The sequence below is a fragment of the Hyalella azteca genome, unplaced genomic scaffold (assembly GCF_000764305.2).
Source record: "Hyalella azteca isolate HAZT.00-mixed unplaced genomic scaffold, Hazt_2.0.2 contig15593, whole genome shotgun sequence".
In the NCBI taxonomy this organism is placed as follows: Eukaryota; Metazoa; Arthropoda; class Malacostraca; order Amphipoda; family Hyalellidae; genus Hyalella; species Hyalella azteca.
This window is the reverse complement of record NW_025945436.1, coordinates 7,969-29,311: the sequence shown is the minus strand read 5'-3', so window position 1 is coordinate 29,311 and position 21,343 is coordinate 7,969. Positions and strand designations below refer to the sequence as shown.

Here is a 21,343-nt window from a genome sequence, read left to right as displayed (position 1 = left end):
CAGATGTCGAGTGGATACAAAAAAATGTTACGAGCTTACACTTACGCATTTTTTATAAAACTTTTTTATAACTTAATATAAATTGAATTCGGATTACTACTTAAATTTTACTAGAACAAAACTAAAAAAACATTGTAATTTCACGACTATTTTTACGTCATATAATAGCAAAATCTCATCAAAATTCTGATCAGTATTTTAAATTATGAACAATGAGCTCCGGCTTTGTTTTGTTTGCTTGATGCGATAGGGGCTCCCAGTAATGAACAAAAACAAGCTCGATGCAGCGATATTTTTGGCCCATAAAGATTTTCGCAAGGGAAAAATGTTGTGAGCAAACGTTGCTTTCGCTCAAATCGAATGGAAACCATCGTGCACAGTTTTTAGAGCCTGCATTTGCCTTCTTTTTATTCCTTGCCGCCTCAATCCCGCTAATTAGTTGGCGTCGGATTGAAGTCGTGAGAAACGGTGGATAAAATTTCTTTGCCTAATTACTGCCTCGTGTCACCTGCAAACTCTGCAGCATGGCTTGTGAAAAGGTAAGCGTAGGATACAATAAAATTGGCTGCTCGGCTTGTGAAAAGGTAAGCGTGGGTTACGATGAAATGCATCCTCAAATATTTCAATTGGACTGCTTGTATTCGACCTAAAAAGTGTTTGGAATTTAGCATATTTTTGCGTAAAAATTACCTGCAAGGTAAAATGCACGCGCTTCTAGGGAGCAGTAAATAATTTCAGAATAACTCTTTTCTTCTGGCAGGAATTTCGAGGAATATTTAAAGTGAGAAACAGCTGGCAACAAAAGGCTGAAAAGAAAATTGAGACTAAACTGTATATCGTTATTTATGCGTTTGGAGGAGTCCAGGGTTTAGCGAGCGAGGGTGAAAGATCTATCGTGAATTATATTGAAAATACTGAGCTCTTTCAAACAATTTTAATGCTCATGTTATTGAACCAATGCGGTTTTCAATGTTCCAACCAGATGCCGCAAAAAATTTTATTTGAAATTCAGAGTTTTTTATGACGAGCATTGCACTTTTTTAGCTTGTATATTTAACTGCAGAAGTCGCATGCGTGCTCTTTTTTGTAGCCTGCAGCTTTAGGGGCAACGCTGCGTTCTCATAACTAGAGGACCAGCGTAAGATCAAGGAGGCTGAAGGTAGCAAATGAAGCGCTCAAGAGCAGGTCGTAGGAGCTCGTCTCCCTAAAATAATGACATTGCCGGCGGCCTCCCATCGAGGTGCTTCAAAAGAAAGTATAATAATGCAGGCGGCTCGCAGCTCAAACTCTACGGGGCTTCAAAGCCTTGTTTCATGAGATGCTAGCGCACCGCTGCTTTAGACCTCAAGCATCAAGCACTTTGTTTTGATGAACTTAAGTAGGCTCAGCTAGAGCTTTATTCAACGTTATGGTCGCTGTAATGTGTTATTATATAGAGTCTATTGCATTATGGTGGCTTTCAAAGCGGGATTATATTTCTTAACTACGCTTGTCATTTAAAATAGAGAATATACTAAGGAGAAATTAATTTGTTTAGATTAGGCAAGTTGCTTCTCATGAGCACTAATGAAATATGGTGATAATCCCTCGCGTAATTCGTTCTCGTATAGGTTGTTATAGAATTCCGAGCTAATCTTGATGTTGGGTGATTAATGTTCCAGCAAAAGAATAAAACTTAAAAAATTAAGAACCATAAAAAAATGATACCGTACCTTCCGTTTTTTGCAACGTCAGCTTACTGAGAAAACAATTTTTTCGTTTTATTCGTATAGGTTTTCAAGACATCTTAAAATTAACCCTAGATATTTTATTAGCTTAATCATGTAAATTTCATGCATTCCGCAGTGACCTAACACAGCATAGGCTTTTTGTGGCGTCGTTGCCTGTACGCAAAGAGAGACGAACTGCGGCAAATTCGAGCCTCGGCTTTGATGGCTGCAAAGCACGCGACGTCGGACCTCATTACGGGCCTGAGATGCGAGACACGGCGATATGCGAGGCTCGTGGCCCCGGCCCGAATGTGGACTTGAATACGGATAGAACTGTGACTTGAACACATGTTCTAGAACATGAGATTCAGAGAATATATGACTAAAATATATAACAAGATGACACGTGTCTAGAACACATGTTCTCGGACATTTGAATAAGAAAACAAATTAATGGGAGAAGGAAATAATATGTGACTATAATACGGTAGTAGAACACCATCATTTAAAAGTTATAACTTTTTCAAAGTTTGCAAGTCAATCTTATCTTGGATACATTGCCAGGCTTTCCCTATCTCAGCTGTGAGCGACAGTTGTGATGGCAAAAACTGCTCAGACCTGCGCTCGACGGTTGAGAAAAAAAATGTACAAAAATAAGCATATACGAACTTATCGGTAAAGCAACGGCTAAGAATAGCCAGTGAAAGCTGTCGTAAACTTATCGATGGATAAGCAGATAGGAGTAGCCAGCGTAAGCTGGCATGATCTTATCGATGGGAGAAGCGGATAAAATAGCCAGTGTGTGTCAGCTGGTAAAATAAAATCGGCTGCATGCAGTTAACAAATAAAATCACTGCATGTAGTTAACAAATAAAATCACTGCATGTAGTTAACAAATAAAATCACTGCATGTAGTTAACAAATAAAATCACTGCATGTAGTTAACAAATAAAGTAACTGCATGTAGTTAACAAATAAAGTAACTGCATGTAGTTAACAAATAAAGTAACTGCATGCAGTGAATGAATAATATCTTTGCATTCAGTTAATAAATAAAATCACTGCATGTAGTTAACAAATCAAATCGAAATTTACGAATAAAAATTAGTATATATAACGGCAAAGAGCCGTAATACATGATTATTTAATTTTAATTTTTAGTTTTAATATTTAGCAGGAACAGCAACATGCTTATGGAAGTAAGCGAAAAGGAATTACAATATATCATTCGCACCAGCAACATTAGAACTATCATCATAATTTATATTCTCCTGTAACTTTGCTAATGTTGCGGCGGTATAATCATATCATGATTATTGCTGCAGGACTAAAGAACATTTTTATTCTCTAAAATATCATCGTGCCGGGAGATTGCAGATAAAATTTGTGCGATGAAAGGCTTAGCATTGAAAAATTTCAGTTCTCTAGTTGTTTTTAATTCATTTGCGATAATAGTGCTTGAGCAGCGCTCTTGTTATTATTTAATTTTCATAATGATAAATGTTTTCTGTGTTTTCCTGGAAACTTTCAAAAGAGCTTAGAAATTGCGGTTTTTGAAATTCAATTCTTAGCTGGAAATGTGTTGGAAAAATAAAAGGTAATAAAATAACTAATGTCGCCAATGCCAATGAATTCGAACAGGATATTAAAACCTAAGGAACTTATCTGATGGAGCGATGGTTTTTTACAGCCAATTGATTTTCCATGTGTGTAACTTTAAAAGAGATGAATTTTTAGCAATGTAATCGTATGTAAAAGGATAATATATAATCTGCGCTGCAAAAAGGGTACAAAGTTTTAAAACATCGGTAACGAAGTGCGAGGAAATGCTTGTTTTTGCAAGAAAAATAAACAGGGAAAATGGGAAATTCACATAACAAAAACAACCTTTTTGTAATCAAGTGCGAGAATTCGGGGAAAAAACAGCAGAGAGAAATTCTACAGATTCACTGGTAAATGATCTTATGCAAATCAGCAACGAGGCTGTAAATTCCATCTGGAATAAAATGACAGATTTAGAACGGCGCTTGGCTCCAAGCCCATGCAACTCAAGCATCTTTAACAGTACAATGAAGATGTCCACCAAGAATACCAAAGAGGAAGCCTTGCAAGGCTTTGTGCACCGGCGTAAACCACCACGACGACTAAAATCCGCAACTTTGTTGTACTCGTTGGTGTTTGCAGTTGTGGGAGCAGCGCTGAGTGGCATCAGCTGTGTAAACAGTTCGCGTGCTTCCTCTTCCATTCTATCAAGGCTAAATAGTGCGCCTTGGATGCGGCCTCAGCCAGTGAACGAAGCCTTGTTTGGCACGAATCCCCTTCAAGGATGGAGAGTACCCGAAGCGAGGAATAAAGTGCCCTGCAATCCAAACCATTTGCATCGACTGAAGCTCGCAAGCATCGATTCAAGCTCACGCGAGAAATTTCAGTTGAAATTGAGCAGGGGACGAGAGAGAGATAAAATTTCGCATTTGTGTAAAGAAAGCTCCATTGGCACGACGAATGCCACTGGACGAGATGCAATCTTGTTTGATCTGATCGCGCAATATCTTCCCCTTAAAACTTTTCAGGCGCCCAAACGAAGAACCAAACTTTCCCACAACGGAAGTGTACACAAAGTTATCGAGGGGAAATCTTTTGCCCGATATGATCTTGAAACATGGGATCAAATGGGAGCATCGAATAAATATAGCATAAATATGAATTCAACGTTATGGAACAACGAAAGCTTGAGGCACGAGGAGTTATCAAATAAGCTCACGAATGAAGGCAGAGAAGCCGAATTAAAAAGGAAATATTTTCAACCGACTGACTTAACCCATCTTTCTGAAAACACCAGACTTTTACAGGGACCAAGTATAAGTCAGCGAATTCACAAGCGCTCGATAGCCGTACAAAATCTTTACACAAGGCCTGCCCCGAAAGAAATGCCTCCGCCATCAAGATATGGCCGCTACAAGAAAAAGCTTCTCTCAGGAAGGTCACGTCGTTTTGATGCAGGGGACTGTGGAGCTGGTCTTCCATCAGACTGCCTTGCCAGGCCTGGTGTCGCCCGGAAAGCCATGGCAGGCTTGAGAGGTCGCACGACGAGCCGCAGAGAAGCTGTCGTAAGAGCTTCCCTCATCAACGAGGACAGAAGCTACACGCTCAAAATGCTGCCGCGCAACCGCGTGGTCGGCCTCACTCTGCAGCCCGGCACGCAGCACAGGTGGGGCCAAGGGTGGTGGGCAATTTCCATATTTCCATTGAGCAAGTCTTATAACAAATAATAATTTTAGACTAAATTAAGGATATGTTTCTTTTAAATAAGGTAATAACTGTAGAAATTCAATAGTATGAAAATGAGTGTAGCAATCACCAATTATATTAAATATAATTTCATCCAACGCTCAAACGTATCTTTTACATTAAAAGTACATTTGTGACCCCTTTTTACATCACACTTTTTAAACTTTCCAGGTTATTGTTCCCGGTAGAGCGCTCATCAGGTCCTTTGACGTTGACAATAAGTCCCTGCGGGGACGCTCTGACGTGGACGTTAACTCGGCGCCCGCTGCCCCGGGTGTCCGAGACCCGAGAGGCTCTGCACCGAGAGGGGAAATCCCAGACGTCCGGTGACGACCAGGAACATCTGAGCGGATCATTCGGTCTTGGGGACGGCAGAGCGACACAAGAAGTGGAAGAAGATGAGGCAGCAGGCTCGAAAAAATTGGGAGTTGTGAGCAATGGAAACGCTCAGGTCGATGGAATAAACCTTAAATTTGGAATAACTGTTACGGAGGGTAATGGAGACTCTAGAAAAGCTACTAGTAGAATGGAAATAAATGCAACAAAAGATAATTTCATTAGTAGTTTAAGACCAACATTCACTGGAAATAAACAAAATGAGAAGTCAGTGGGGCGTCATGGGTTAGGAGGCATTAGTGAGAATGATGTGTTGTATGGCATGAACCCACACAATTATTCTTATTCGCAAATGGACGAATTACCCGATGATTCAGGGAGTGTTCAAGAAAAAAATGATATCAGAGACGAGTTCAATTCTATTGAGAATGAAGTCACTGCAGAGAGTTCCATTGAGAATTTTCGACAAGTTTCCAATGTAAGATTCTTTTTGGAAAAAGAACGAAAGATATCAACGAATATTTTCAGCTTGTCAAATTTAGCCTACGATATTGCAAGAAGTGATTTTTATGACAATGAACTGAATAGATTGCTTTATAAAGATGAATATGATGAAATTCTTCGTCAGAGACGAGAGAAAAGGTCAATAATCGCTGGGGGAAACCAAGATAAAAATTTTAGAGATTTACCTGCTGAACTCAAAACTGATACTCAGGCACAAAAACCTGTCCGAAGAAAAGAAAAATATCAAAGAACGATAAGTAAATTACACGAGTCTCCCATAGAAGTTTGGTTTCAGGATCCCGTTCACGAGAATTGGCTTGAGGGAAATTTCAGGGATGAGAGCGTTGGCATTTTAACATCAATAAACTTGAACGCCCGTCGGCATTCCAATAATTCAATTGTGTTCAGTCCTGTACCGAATGAACGGCATTTCCAATCGAAGCGTCTCGCAAGACGTCATCGCGTTGCTTCTCCCAAGCCGCATCCCTTCAAGATCAATGCAGTTATACCGGCAGTTTATTGGGACGAGATCAGGCGCTGGGCAGCAAAACATCCAGGCGAAGCAACTGACACTTCAAGTTATCCAGTGGCTAAAAATTTTACGGCATTCCCGTCGACTGTTTTTGGAAGAATATATCCTAATTCTGGAAAATATGATGTTAGTGTATATAAACTGCCTTCAAACTTAATATCATTAATAAACAACAGCCACACCTCTTCGGCATCACAACGAGTGACGAAAGTGGAATTTCAAGAACTTCCTTCAAATGAAATTTTTGAGAAGCAGCGGGCTGATGGTAAACAGCAATTTCTAGGAACAGGAGATAGAAATCTAGTAACCAATTCAAACATGAAGAGTTTAACAACACATGAATTTTTGCGATCTTCCTTAGCACACTCACCAACAACTCCCACTCAATTCCAATCACATTCCAATGTCGACACCAACTCTTCAATTGACGAAAATTTTAGAGGAGTTCTGTTGCCTTCAATTGAAGTCAGTCGAAGCCAGCGCGACGAAAAAGGAATTTTTGGCTCAAATAAAGAGTCAAATAAACGGGAATCGTGGAATGGAGAAAGTGATATAGACGATACATCAAATATTAACGAATTTAATAACAAAAAACCGACGCACTTACGACTCGCGCGAAGTGAAGTGAGGTCAGTGAGATCTACCGAACCTTTTGAAGCATCAAAAGCTTCTCTAAGAGAAATGATTTCCAACGCATGGAGTAAACCACGACAGATGATGCTGAACAATTGGCGATCACATCACACCTACGAATCTTCTAGTGATGGAAACATTCAACCTAGTCATGAAGCAGTGAAAAAATTGCAGTTTTCACCCGCTGGTGTTGAGCAGGTGGCAAGTCGCACGATTTGGGGGAGAGTTAGTCGCTATGACTTACTAGACAGCGGATCTGGCAGTCGAATTTGGAGCTTCTCTACACCCAACGCCTCGGCTGGGGTCTACGTTCTGACAGTAAGTGACTTACAAGTTACAATGCTTTTAAAACAGTGTGTGACTTACAGATTAAGAGACTTACAATGCTAACAAAAGTGTTTGACTTACACAGTAAGTGTCTTACCACGTAAACAAAACTCATGTGTTACTGATGGATTAGCAATACCTGATGAGAATCAAGTGAAAAAATTATAAGAAAAGGAACGAATTGGATGGGATTGTTCATAGCTGAGAAAGACAAGTTCCAAAGTATTCATTAAATTTCAGAAACGTTTCATAGAGGTTTATTTTAGAAAACGGTTTGTCATACAAGCGACCACACCAGTTTATGCAATGTACCACGCATGACAGGTTTTGATTTTGAACATTCAATAAAATTTCTCATCCTCTAGTCGTAAGCGCTCTTGGGATCCGGGCAGTGAAAGACGAACGCTGGTGATCGCTAATAGACAAAAAGCTTATCTTCAATATAAAATTTTGCAATAATAACGAGTCATATGAAGGAAACAACTTCTGTAATAAGACGCTTAACAACGATAATAATTTTCATGATTCAATAGCAACTTGTGTAGTAATAACTAGAATGATCATAATAAAATAATTTGTTATAATTAATCCTGGTTTGCAGCTTTCCTCGTCGTCCGCGTCGCCTGTGGCAGTGCAGGTGCAGGCGAGTCGCCTGCTGCACGACGCTCGTGCAGACGGCTCCGTGACAGCGATGGTGACCAACCGCCCCCGCGAGCCTCCCATGCTCACCATCAGCTGGCTCAGGTGGGCGGTGGCAGGCTCACCATCAGCTGGCTGAGGTGGGCGGTGGCATGCTCACCATCAGCTGGCTCAGGTGGGCGGTGGCAGGCTCACCATCAGCTGGCTCAGGTGGGCGGTGGCATGCTCACCATCAGCTGGCTCAGGTGGGCGGTGGCAGGCTCACCATCAGCTGGCTCAGGTGGGCGGTGGCAGGCTCACCATCAGCTGGCTCAGGTAGGCGGTGGCAGGCTCACTGTGGCAGGCTCACCATCAGCTGGCTCAGGTGGCAGGCTCACCATCAGCTGGCTCAGGTGGGCGGTGGCAGGCTCACCATCAGCTGGCTCAGGTGGGGTGCACGAAGGATAATGATAGTTCATTGGTTGTAGGATGCTCAATGGTTGCTGTGTAAGGCAGTTCAATTTACCTAATTTTTTAATAATTAGGATAGACAACAAGTAGGAAGCATTCTTGGTGGAATGTATCTTGAATAACTTGTATTTCTGAAATTACTTAAAATATAGCTATCTAATAGCTCTACCTAGCTAGCTAGCTCTTAAAAATAGCTATCTAATATACGTAATGCTAGAGCCAATCTACTGGTGTAATAACCAACACGTATTTCTCCCTCAAGCGTCTCTGCAGTTATATTTCTAGCTAATATGCTGGATTTAGGTTTGTTCCACAATATTTTTTTTCTCCCAAGCGCAAAACTTGAATTAGGTCAATTTTTCTCCGTATATTATTGCGTAGGATTATATTGCCACATGGTAATCACCATGATCTCCATGCAAAGGACTCGTGTTAAAACTTTGAAGGGTTCTTACGATTTAAAAAAAGTAAAAACAATTCTATTTGCGGTACTTTGTTTACTGGAAATACAAAAATAAATAATTGACTAAAAGTCTCTCATATTCATCGTCTAAATTGAATCCCAGTAAACGGATTTGCCATATCTCGGCTGCGCTAGTGCCTTGCAAGTGCTCATTAGTACGCAGTTCAAAAGCTCAGGCTGCTGAAAAATACTTTGTTGACATTGCAATATCGTGGGTTTGATGTGTATGCAGATCTTGCATTCCTGAGGATCGGACTGATGAATAAATTTCATGATACGTAAAAGTGCAAAATTTAGGTACAAGGTAAGATTGATTTATATTTTCCAGCCCTAGCATATCAGCTCACTAGCAAAAATCATCATTGAATCACTAGCATGAAAATAAACTTGAGTCAAGGACATCGGCTTGTGGGAAGCTAAAAGTTTACCAATAATACGAGACTTGCTGATCGCTAGCAGTTGAATTCCATGTAATATGTCCGCGCAGTGTAAGTCAGGAAACAAAAAAGGTTTCCGATGACAGTAGAAAAATTATTCATTATTTTGGTTTTTTATAAAAAATAACTTATTTATGTCCCAATGACATTGGATTCATCGAACTTTGAACCGACCGTTAAAATACCAGATTCGTAAGTCCTTCAGCGAATTTTACCGACGAACAAATTCTGGCAATTTCTGCAGAGTTGAATCGATGAAATATAAATATTTATGAATACGAGGAACTATTGCAGTTGTGAATATAAACATTAGCTTTGGAGTCTAAGTTTTATTTGCTTCGACGACGTAATAGCGATCCAGAAATGCCCTGACATGATAGACAGAGTCCACGCTTCTCTCATCAATAGACGAATTTCTCGAGTGTATTTATGCTTACAAAGTAATTTTTTGCTCCTGGCTGATGACGATCGGAATTTCGATTCCTCTGACTATTGCTCAGTTGCTGAATTGTATTGAAATAGAGGTTGTATTTATGCAGCTATTGAATACAATTAAAATTGAGTTGAGCTTTCAAAGAAAAACTCATGGCGTTTTTCTTTCTCTTGACGTTTACATATCTTTTGTATTTTCTTTACTTAGCTATTTGAAAAACATACATGTGCTGGAATATTCAGATCAAACGTCTATTTTGCGATAATATAACAGGGTTCAAAATCTGCTCGGAGTGTGAGTATTCCTGCTGATATTTCAACATCGCACTTTCCTCAGCGTATTTATCACGTACTTTGTTAAAAATATAGTAGGAGTAGTTCTTTGTCCGTACGTTGAATAATATTTTTTTTAACTAAATAAATCTCTTCAGCTGCCATTTATCTCCAAATCCACAACACGAGCCTCGGTACGCCTTAGCTCTATTGCGTGCGGGGTTGCAATGGGATCGCAGTTCTGAAATTTTTTACGCCGAAGTCATTTAAAGTTCGGTAAATCCGACAAATCGTGCCCTTATTCTCTGAACAGTTGAAGTCCTAGCAAACTTAGTCCATCAAGTGTAGGAAGGTCATCAGTCTCACCGTCAGATCCACCGCTTCAAAACTAAGTCCATCCAAAACCTGTTATTTGCCACGTACGTAGCTTGTTCATGTCGACGAATTTCATCACATAATGCCTAAAATTATTAAAAAAATTCTCCTCACATACTCTTAAGCTTAAGAAATGTATTTCCGTCTATTGTACTTTGCATAAAACATATATAACACATCCAAGTTTTTTATTTAATTGTATTGCATTTTAACGGAGTTTTCAATTGGCGAAACCTTAGATATATTTTTCGTCGAACACGATTAAGAAATTTATGACGGAAATTTGGGATGACAGAATTTATTTTGTGGTCAATTCAAGTTCGCAGTTTGACCAAGTCACGACAATTTCACCGAAAAATAAACTACGTGAAGCAAAGGATTAGGCGTCAGGATTCGAGGAAAGAATCCTTAATTTGAATTATTTTTTTCAAATTAGAAAATGTTAATAATGTTCAGCATCGTCAGGAGTATTAAATGAGAAATGCTAATTGGGGCGCGTTTTCAACCAAATTAATGCCATTTTTAAACCAAATTAATGTACATTGCTGAGAGTAAAATGTTTTTATTATTACGTAATTAATTAGCAGCTAAAATATTGTGAAATCCAATCGCATAAATTCATGCTTACCAACAACATACGTAACTTATTTATTTAATTATATTATAAATTATAATATTATATATTATATACGTAAATTATATTTTTTAATTATATACGCAAATTAAACATACGTGAAATTTATGTACGCTTCACAACCAGACACGAAGTTGTTCTGTGTGTCTGACGATGGCATCAGGGATTTAATTATCTGGCAGACCAGGGCTACGCCATTAGCACATAGACCGGAATGTAGTTTTCCCTAGAAGTTTTGCTGTTTAGAATTTATTGTCTATCTAGAGTCCCAGACAAATTAAAACTTCGGTAATAGCTGTTTAAAATTCATAAGAAGATACTTGAACTTTTGCGCGACGCGGCCCCTATTTATGAATCAGAAAAATTTAATGCAATAATAATAACACAGGAATAAAAGACCGTTCATTTTATAGGGAATTACTTTTTATTAGTGAAGTGGATCAGTGGATGTAGCACCTCAGCGACGCATTGCATTACTGACACTTTTGGTTTACTGACATTTTTTTTCGCAAGAAAGCGATTATCAACATGAGTATATAAAAGTACGTTTCTTACGCAAATTTATTACAGCACTCTACTTATTTTACAGGCATACTATTATTGCTGGTAGGGACATCGTAGTTTTGCTTTATTTCGCAAAAACATTATTATTGTATCGCGAGAATATAATGAAAATATATTCTCGTAAAATATGAACTTGTTTAAAAATTTATTAGGCTATTTAAATTGTGAATTTTGAAGCGGCTTTCAGCCCAACATATCAAGTAGCTAATATTTTTTTAGCAGTTTTTGTGTATAACTTTTAGGAACTGAAAAAGCGCACAATATTTTGCAGCGTTTTGCAAATTTTAATATTGATGGTGCTATTCCATACTTTTTATTTATAGCTTGCACTACGCCCATATGATTAGAATAAATCATTGTCATCACAAGCACGGCTTTCATAAAATTTCGTTAAATGCTGGAACTCTGCAACGAATTTAATCGGATTGCAATGACAATTATAGTTGTTCCCGTTGAATTCAAAGCAATCACTATTGGCAATTACATCAGTATAACGTCTGCAATTTCGAGTAAAGCTTTCCGTTATTCCTCTTGTGAAGGCATTGATTGAATCGCTGGTTTTTGTGCTCTGCGTCGCCTGATTGGGCGAGGGCGTAGAGGTTGAGGGGTGCGAACATAACAGTGAAGTGAGACGAGGAAATAGCGAGACGTTACAAGATCATTGTGATTTTATCTCTAAGTTCGAATTCTTGTTGAAAGTCGGGTTTTAATAAAATAAAAATGTCAAAATTTGCATCGTAAAGCCGTTTTGATCGCAGTGCAGAGCGTTCTGACTTGGTGATGCATGCATGAAATGCATCCATTCAGGCCTTCAGTTACTTTTTGAAAATTATTTTAAAGATATTAAAATAAACAATTAAATTTATTAATTAATTATTTAAAAGCGCACCTGAAGGTTATTTCCTGAGGATCAATAATATCTGTAAATTTAGAATCCCAATGTCATTAACCCGTTAATGAGAATAAAATTAATAACATTTATGTTAAGAGGAGGTCAGTTAAAACGCAAATTTTATACAGAAGACATAAAATTCCCATTTGACTCTAGTTTTCAAATCTGAAAGAAAATTTCATTTCTTTTAAACGAAGTTTATCTGTACCAATTTGAAAACTAGATTACAATTTCTGGTAGAACATTTTACTTCCAGATATGAAATGTCCTGCTATTCTTCTTCTAGGAATACAATTATTAGGTCCTGGTAATAACACTATAAGTCTTGGACCAGGCTGAACAGTTCTCACTAGGCTTTCAGCAAACACACACACTCAAGCAAACGCTGACAAGTAAATATAAGATTGTAGATTGTTTGTTGCAATTTAGACCGAGTTAGAGTGGACAAGTAATGAAATTGACTGAAGAGAGATGTGTAACACCTATGAAAGAAAAAGTATTTGATTTAACAGAGCGGTAATTTGTGTCGTGTAACTCCATTATATGGAATGGATTATTATATGTTATAGTGCAACTCCATTATATGGATAATTATTAGGACTTTCATTAAAGAAAACTTCATACTTAAATTACATCATTACTCTATAAACAGCCCTCGAATAAATAAAATTTAAATTCACAATTAATCGAGGGAATTAATATCGCGCTCGCGAGCTTGAACTTGTCCTAAAATATCTCTAATTACCTACTAATTTTCTGCTCTACAAGCGCGTTCTGGTGCAAGCGCACAAACTTAATTCTGGCGTAGATGTTCTCGGCAATATTCCAGGAAATTTAGAGCTTTGAATAGTGCATTCCAGGCTTTTAATTTTTGCCGATATTGGCACTGTAAAACCTTCTTACTTTGAATTTCACTAGGCATTGACTTCTTACATTTTTTAACTCAACTAACTCGTAAACTTAATACTTTAATAATTCTAATTTGTTGTAGATTTAAGTTACTTACTTTAGGATTGTGAGTTTGTTGTGCTTCAGCAAATATGAGCTTGATATTCAATGCGATTAAAAAAAGAAAAATGACATTGTCTATTCATTCAAGCGATTAAATTTCCATGGACAAATTATTAAAATTTTTAAAATGGCTACGTTTATATTCGTCATTTTTGTAACACAAGTTTATTTATACTCAAGACTGATAAATGAGGATAAATTGATACAAATATTTGTAACTCGACTGCGATTATTGATGACGAGCTGGCCAGAAAATCACAGTATTTTGCTAACTTTCGTTGGAAAATAATTAATGAGTGTCGCGTGGGAGTAAAATCGTTCCAATGTTTCAGTATTTTGGTTCTGCGATCTCATATCTACAGGCCTCCCTATAGGCTTCACGTTATCTCAGATAAAAAGTTTATGACCTATGCGACGTTACAATATAATTATGTAATTGCGAGAATAAATATCATGCTGAAAAATACGTGGCTGTACATTAGCAAGGTAACCAAAGACGAAATGATTTAGAATCATAATTGAGAAAGAATATATGTTGGACGCTTTAATTAGGACTCCTAGCTCGATTTCAGCATTTGAACACGTGCCATTCTATAATCTGTTAGAAGAAGCATCTTATTTCACTCAGCGAGCTTGTTTAGCTGGAACAAATATGAACAATGTAAATATAAGTATACAAAAAGCCTGATAGAGAGGGGATTTAGGAAACTTTTTAGATTTATCTTACGCTTGACGGAAATCTCTGATGAAGTAATTTGAATGGATTTCATTTTTGAGTAACTCGCAAAGTGTGTTGGAAGCAGGGGTAAGTGGAGGCGAGGAGATTTTTCATAAAATTCTTATACTCATCAATTGTTTGCTTCAATACAATAAAAGTATTTAAATATGGGGAGGTCGATGCAATGGCAGATTAGAACGCAAGATACAATTAATCATAAATTAAAATGTTTTATTCGCATCCATGTAATATTATTTATTACGCATTTATTTTCCTAGGTGTTGATGCAATCTTCTACGAGTATGTAATGAATGGATGTAATCGGCGATTGCTGTTCAATCCAACCAGTTTGCAACTGAGCAGTGAAGGGGCAAAGTTTGCTGCGGTAATATCAGTTTTCAAAACATAAAAAGTCCCTATTGCAATACTGAATATTTTTCCCAGTTACTTATGTACGAGAATTTAAACAAACAGCAATCTTTTTTATTAGTAAATTTTATGTCCTCTTGAACATTGAAGAAGAAATTTCCCAGCTGCAGCAACTACATTATCTACAAAACTACACTATTCACAAAACTAAATTATCTAACAAAATATTGTATTCAAACACTCCTGCGAAGAAACGATTAATTATGGATGTCAACTTAACGCCATTATTGCTTATAATTAATTAAACTCATATTTAACTCATATAAATATTTAAAGACATTATTGCGGCGCGTACTCGTTTAATATTTCAGTGCGCACCCCGCTTGTTCCTGACATGGGAGCCGCTGAGCAATTCTAGATGCCCCACGAGACGCACGCGCTGCTCGCAAGAGCTCGTCTCCCATAAAATATAATGAAGTGACTGTCCAGGGCACGGTTCTTATTAGGTTTGTTCGCCTCGTAAAAGAGTATTAAAGCTTAGGATGAGCTTCAATAGACCCATGCACGGCCAGCTCGTTTTATGGCAACATTTCTCTGTGGTAAACTTCTGATTTCGGCAACTGTACTGGAATTCAGACACGGAATATGTGCTAGAAACTTTTAAAGAGGTCGTCCTTTCAGCAACAAAGCATAATTTTGCGGGGTTACGGCTATGAAATCCTCGAAGGTTTATGGAGATGTGCACTGCTTGAATTCCACAGTGCTTCAGAAGCGTACGAAGACTTCTTCTGTCAGAGTACCCGATTTCAAATGAAATTTGGAGAGAGTTCAACAAATATATCATATGAAAACTACATGAGAAAATGATTTTCATAGGACTAATAAATTGAAAGACTAATTTAATTTAACAAATTCATATTTTTTAGTCTGAATTTTTCGTTCGCCATCTCTTGCCGTTGTCATGAATTAACTACCATAACAATTTGAATCTTCTGTAAAATTTGCAATTGATTTTCTTTCAGCCGTATTTATATGAATGAGATAAGGGCTTGTATTCCCGCTATCTTCTAAGGAGGGAAGATGTCATTTGCCGCTGTCGGTCGTTATCAGAGGCGAACAAAGCTGAGAAGGCCTTATCTGAAGGCAGGGTCTGATAGCTGCACAGTTCCGGGCTGGACTTCAAATGGCCGCTTTAGAAGTTCAATGAACAGAATCTCCGATGGTAATTTAATTCATAATAAATTCATTTAAGTCTAGGGTTCTAGATTGTTTTAGCGCGGATGGCCAAGACATTTCTAGTGGCCTGCAGAACAATTATTCTTTTAAAAAAAATGTTAAAATATAATTATTCACTTGATTTTTGTATTCCGCATTTTAAAAGTAGTGTGGGAACTTTCAAGGCATTGCAACGCATTATAACATTAGGTTAATGAATAATGCGAGGTGAACACAATATTAAATTTAGAAATTCGATGTTCGTTGGAGAAATTCCTACTCGAGAAATTTTGGTCACAAATAAATTACCTGAAACCGTTTTTTAGGATCAAAAAATGTCATGCTGATCTGGGTTAAATGCAACACGCGCTCAGATAGGTATGCTCCGAATAGTTCACTATCATTGATTATCTGCAGTGAAAGATTAACTTTGTTTTTCTTGAGGATTACTACCGTAAACTCGTGTCTTGGGTCATGGTTCATAAAATCTGAAGCCAAGCTTTAGCTGGAACGAATCATTTTTGATTCAGAATTCAGCTGGGAAGTTTGTCGCACTCGAGCCATTCGTTTGCAAACAAATGGGATTTAGTACGCCTCTTCGTCTCAATTTAAAAGTTCATGAGATTTTGAAGTCGTCTAACTGCACTTAAAGGAACCTCCGTGAAGTTGTTTAAAAGCAAATTTGATTCAAAAATTTCTTGTGAGCTTATGCCGCCTTGCGCCGTGTGAAGTTTAACAAAAACCTACACCGTCGAAGAAAAATAAAAATGTAATTAGTTTGACACAAATTATTCCTTTCATGACAACATGTCTTGAAGATGTTCGTTACGATTTCCATTTTTCAATCCTCTGTATGCTGAAGACTGAGGATAATGGACCAGCAGTCGTGTTAGGACATGGAGCGACAGCTTATTTATGTTTGTGAGAATAGTGCCAAATATTTGTATATGGCATATTTAACGTATAACATTAGAAGTATTATTTATATAGGAATAATATAGCAAAGTGAAACTTTTTACACTGTCTTCTCGCGCTATATGAAATTAACAAGTGAATAAGTCCTTAGAATTTACACACATGTTGGACTGCGTTTTCACAAGCGGCTAGGCTGGTTTTTTGACGAAGTTTTATCAGGGCTTGAAGCTGATCGCTCCATTGCCGCCTGCAGCCAAAAGTTAGGACACGAAAACGTGCTTTGCATCGCTGAAATTTTCCCGACCAGCACTGATCAAGCAAACGAAGGAGGATTTCCTCTACAGGCATTGACAGAAGCTAATTTTGTACGTAATTTTAAAAACATTTTTTCGTTAACCTCAATAATTCAAGTGTTTCTAAGCCGATTAAACTTAATCCAATTACCGTGAGGCTTTATGTTACCAAGCATGTGGACACACGTGTTTCTCTCTTGTCATTGGTGATGAAGCGAAATGATTGGGGAAAATGTTAATGAGCTTCTATTGGATAATTAGATAGCGTCGTTTCAGGTAACGAAGTCTGATTCAAGTAATGAGAATGTGTTCATCAGCTCATCTAGTTAATATTGTGTATACATACATTAATATCATAAGAAGCGTTTGGTGCTCTGCATATATACAACAGCAGCTTGTGCCGGATCATTCCGGATGTGATTGATATAAATAGAAAGGGATAGAATTTAGTTAACGAATAGACAATTAATGCAGGCAAATAGGTTTTATCATAGAATAATTTTTCAGAGTACCGAGTCAAGAGTACAAGTAAGGATTTAACTGAGGTTATTTTTAGAGAAAAATATCAGTGTTCAGGCTGTGTTTGAAAAGAAGGTTGGAAAGTTAAACTGTAGGAATATTATAGAACTTGTGTTTTTTCCATGATTTCTGCAATTATATAAAAATTAAAATGAAAGCTCGAATTTTCATATATAATTTTTTCCAAACAGTGATCCAGATGAGAGTGTGTTTTTTCCATGATTTCTGCAATTGTATAAAAATTAAAATGAAAGCTCGAATTTTCATATATAATTTTTTCCAAACAGTGATCCAGATGAGAGTGAAGAAAGCCACCCACGCTTCCCACGGCCGACCCCTTCATATCAACGCGAAGATGTCGTCAGGAGCGGCAACGGAACCAGCAACTCAATTGCATTTCGCGACCTTGGCAACACATTTGTCAACGATCGCCCCCTCGCTTCACAGGAGATGGCCCGAGCTTTTTCTCCTGACAGAGCGTCTAAACCTGTTAGAGGAACAGGAAGAAGATCATCAACGAGCAGCCACAAGCAGTATTGCTTGGTATTGAGCGAAGAGCAACAATACGAGTCGCTATGTCGAGCCCGAGCTTCGGACGAGCCTTCCGTCAAACTCGGCTGCACGCGCCTTACGCGCTACANGGCAGTGTGGCAGGCAGGTGGGTGCCACGTGGCAGTGTGGCAGGCAGGTGGGTTGTACGTGGTAGTGTAGTAGTCAAATAAGTGGTACGTAACAGTCAGGTAAGTGTTGCGTTAACTGTTAATCAGTCAGGGGGCTACTATGTGACCCGATGAGTCGTCGGTTGCTACATGACTATTTGTCAGTCAGCAGTGTGTTACTCTACCGTTTGGCAGTCAGGTGAGTAGTAATTTACTGGAAGGAAAATAGCAAGTTTGGTATTTATTTTGCTATAAATCAGACAACAATATATCAAACAAAATTTGAGATATTATTATAAGTTTAAATTATTTAATATTTAAATTATTACAAATATTTAAATAATTTAAATATATATATTTAATATTTAAATTATTTAAAATAATGGAAAAGATTCATCAGTCAATAAGTAATATTTACGATATTAATATTTGTTTTAAGACTTTAGGGTCTCTGTTGCCATCAGGGTCTTTGATGCCGCTGGGCCAGACGAGTCTGCGCGGCGCAGGCAGGAGCAAAGTTCCTTATCTCCGGCAAGGAATTCTCCACAAAATCCTGCTGTCAGCAAGAGGAGCTGCGACCGCAAAGTTCAGGGTGCGCAGGAACCCTCAGCGTCTGCATGTGGCGGCTGTGGCTTGCCGTGGAGGTCTTTCGATTTCGGTGCGTGAAGGAGGACCTGATGGCCTCAGGGTGGTTGAGGCTGAAGGCCGAAGCGCCCTCATCGTGTCCGTTAGACATCCTCCGAAGGGATTGCTCCACATCACAGTCACTCCATTTACCACACATTCCTCACACACGATTTTCATCGCAGCAGCGACTTCAGCAAAACGTCTTCCACTCCCAAGGCTGCCTCAGAGTTTCACAGTTCGAGCAGATGTAGCGTCGTGTCATTCCGCAACCATCGCTTGGCAATCAGCACCTGGTCGGCCAAAATATTGCGTTATGCTTGAAGAAGTCATAGGGAGGCCCAAGATTACTTGGCCACCGATTCAGTGTGGCTGGGAACGTAAATTAGCCGACCCTTCTACTCTGGCGCACTGTAGTCCAGGATATAAAGGAAAGAGACAGACTTGGCAGTTGCTGGGATTAAAAGAGGACACAACATATTCGGTCACTGTACTCATCACGCACCAGATCTCGAACAGAACGCTGTCTCTCGCACCCTCTGTGTTTTACACCCCACCTTGTTCATGAAAATGTCCGTAAAACATCTGGACTCACAATTTAACGAGTCTCCATATTCCATTCAACAAAGTTCGAGGAAACGAGACATTTTTCCAGAGTGACCGTCAGTGATGTGAGAGAGCTCAGTGCCGCAACGCCAACAATACAGTCTCCTGAAGCAGGGAATTGATGACTGACAAAACACTCGAGGGCTCCGGTTTCTTTACAGCTTCGAGCAAAATGAAACGCTCTCGCAGGAAACTTTTTCCTAAATTGAAGTGAGAATACGGATTTTGAATACTGGAAATCGTTGCTCTCAATTCTCGGTCGTTGATGTTAATCACTTCCAGCTCGGAACTCAAAAACATTCAATCCGAATTTCAAAATCGATTCCGGGAAATACACATTGAAAAAATCTTTTATCACTGCGGAATAAATTAAAACTGTTAACTGTACTTTATTGCACTGGCGATTGAAGATGCAATATAAATAAGTTAATTGCCGATTAATTTGGGAATAAACTGATATCCAAAATATTTAATTGTTCATTTCTCGAATCATTTATAGTTGAATAAAATTACTTCACAGCAAAATGCGTTTCATTCATCCCAACGAGTTTATTACACTGCATCATTGAGCAATGAGAACCGATGTGAGGGTAATCTACCATTTAATTTGATGAGGACGTAAATGGAAACTCTTCCTGAATAAATCCCACGCTGCATCAATTTGCGTGTAATCGAATTTTGTGATTCCTTTGAGCTACGACGTTCAATTCCACATCACGCACGTAGGCGCTGCTCATAGATGCAAACTCTACGGGGCAAACCCGCGCTAGTTCATTTTGTCTGCTTTTAAATATATAATCATGGTGAGGAGGAACCATACCTTAATGGAACCATACGCTTGGGAGTAAAGTTGTAGCATTTGACTGCTTATGTTAATGGATAGAAAATTTATTGTTCTTTGCTAAGAAAAATTTTAGGATCATGCAGCGCTGATATTGAGCAGGTGACAATCGCGTAGTTATATATAAAGAAAGATGATATTTTGAGCGCATGAATGAATATGTACAAATAAATATTGTATTCTTGACAAGCATTTTAGTTATAATTTACTATGTATTTCTGTTCTTTTCTGCTCCATTAAATATTGTAATTATTTCAATATTCAACTGGAACCCTGAAGAAATATTCATCAAGGCTTCTTTTATACGAAACTGATTTCAACATACTGTATATTTAATTTTTAATAATTCAAACCTAATATATTGAGCTCTTTATTTTCTTCATTCTTTAGAATTCCAAATTTTTCCCGAGAAAACTTCAAAGTTAATTCGACAATCTAGCCTACATATAATACATGCAAAACTTGACTGATACGAATATTGCAAGAATTATTCAGTACGAACATTCAAGGAGGAATTGGTGCTGTGACTCACGAATGTCAAGTTTAGAGTCTGAGTCAAGCAGCAAAGTTGTTCGCTTACCGTCCTCTAAGGCCGTAAAATGCGGGATTTAGCTTGGCATTTGACGGAGTAAAGCACCTAGTGGGAGCCGTTAGCATGGCTGTCACTTCGTTTGCTGTGCCCTGCTATGGCACCAGCAAATAAAACTTACCTGCTTTTGCAGCGACATCGCAATAACAACAGCATGCTTCAACGTACACCCAAATGGTCTGTAGTTTTGACTTTGAATGATGTTTAGAATTTGTTGATACCTTTTTAAACAAAGAAACTCTATTCTTTTAAGAAGGTTACTTCAAGTAATCCAGTAAGCATACAAATAACAAGCCCTAACTTTTAATACTGCATTGATTTAAAATTTTTAGTGGGCGCATTAGCTTAAATTTGAAAACACTTTGCTTCGAGCAAGGATTATCGAACTCATTTGTCAAACATGTTGAATATTACCGCCCACAATTTTTCTTACTATAAAAGGATATTTGTCAGTAATCTGATTTTCATTGGATTGGAGTTCATTCACTGTCAATGC

At 38.2% G+C, this 21,343-nt stretch overlaps 1 protein-coding gene across 1 annotated transcript; it reads left to right on the top strand.

Annotated features, from left to right (window-relative positions):
- Nucleotides 1-3,302: 3,302 nt before the first annotated feature.
- On the top strand, nucleotides 3,303-19,901 carry LOC108673396. The gene is made up of 5 exons (XM_018161220.2): nucleotides 3,303-4,917; nucleotides 5,169-7,320; nucleotides 7,931-8,073; nucleotides 17,816-18,186; nucleotides 18,652-19,901. The coding sequence occupies exons 1-5, from the start codon at nucleotides 4,637-4,639 to the stop codon at nucleotides 19,377-19,379; spliced, it is 3,675 nt and encodes a 1,224-aa protein (XP_018016709.2). The 5' UTR covers nucleotides 3,303-4,636; the 3' UTR covers nucleotides 19,380-19,901.
- The last annotated feature ends 1,442 nt before the right edge of the window (nucleotides 19,902-21,343 follow it).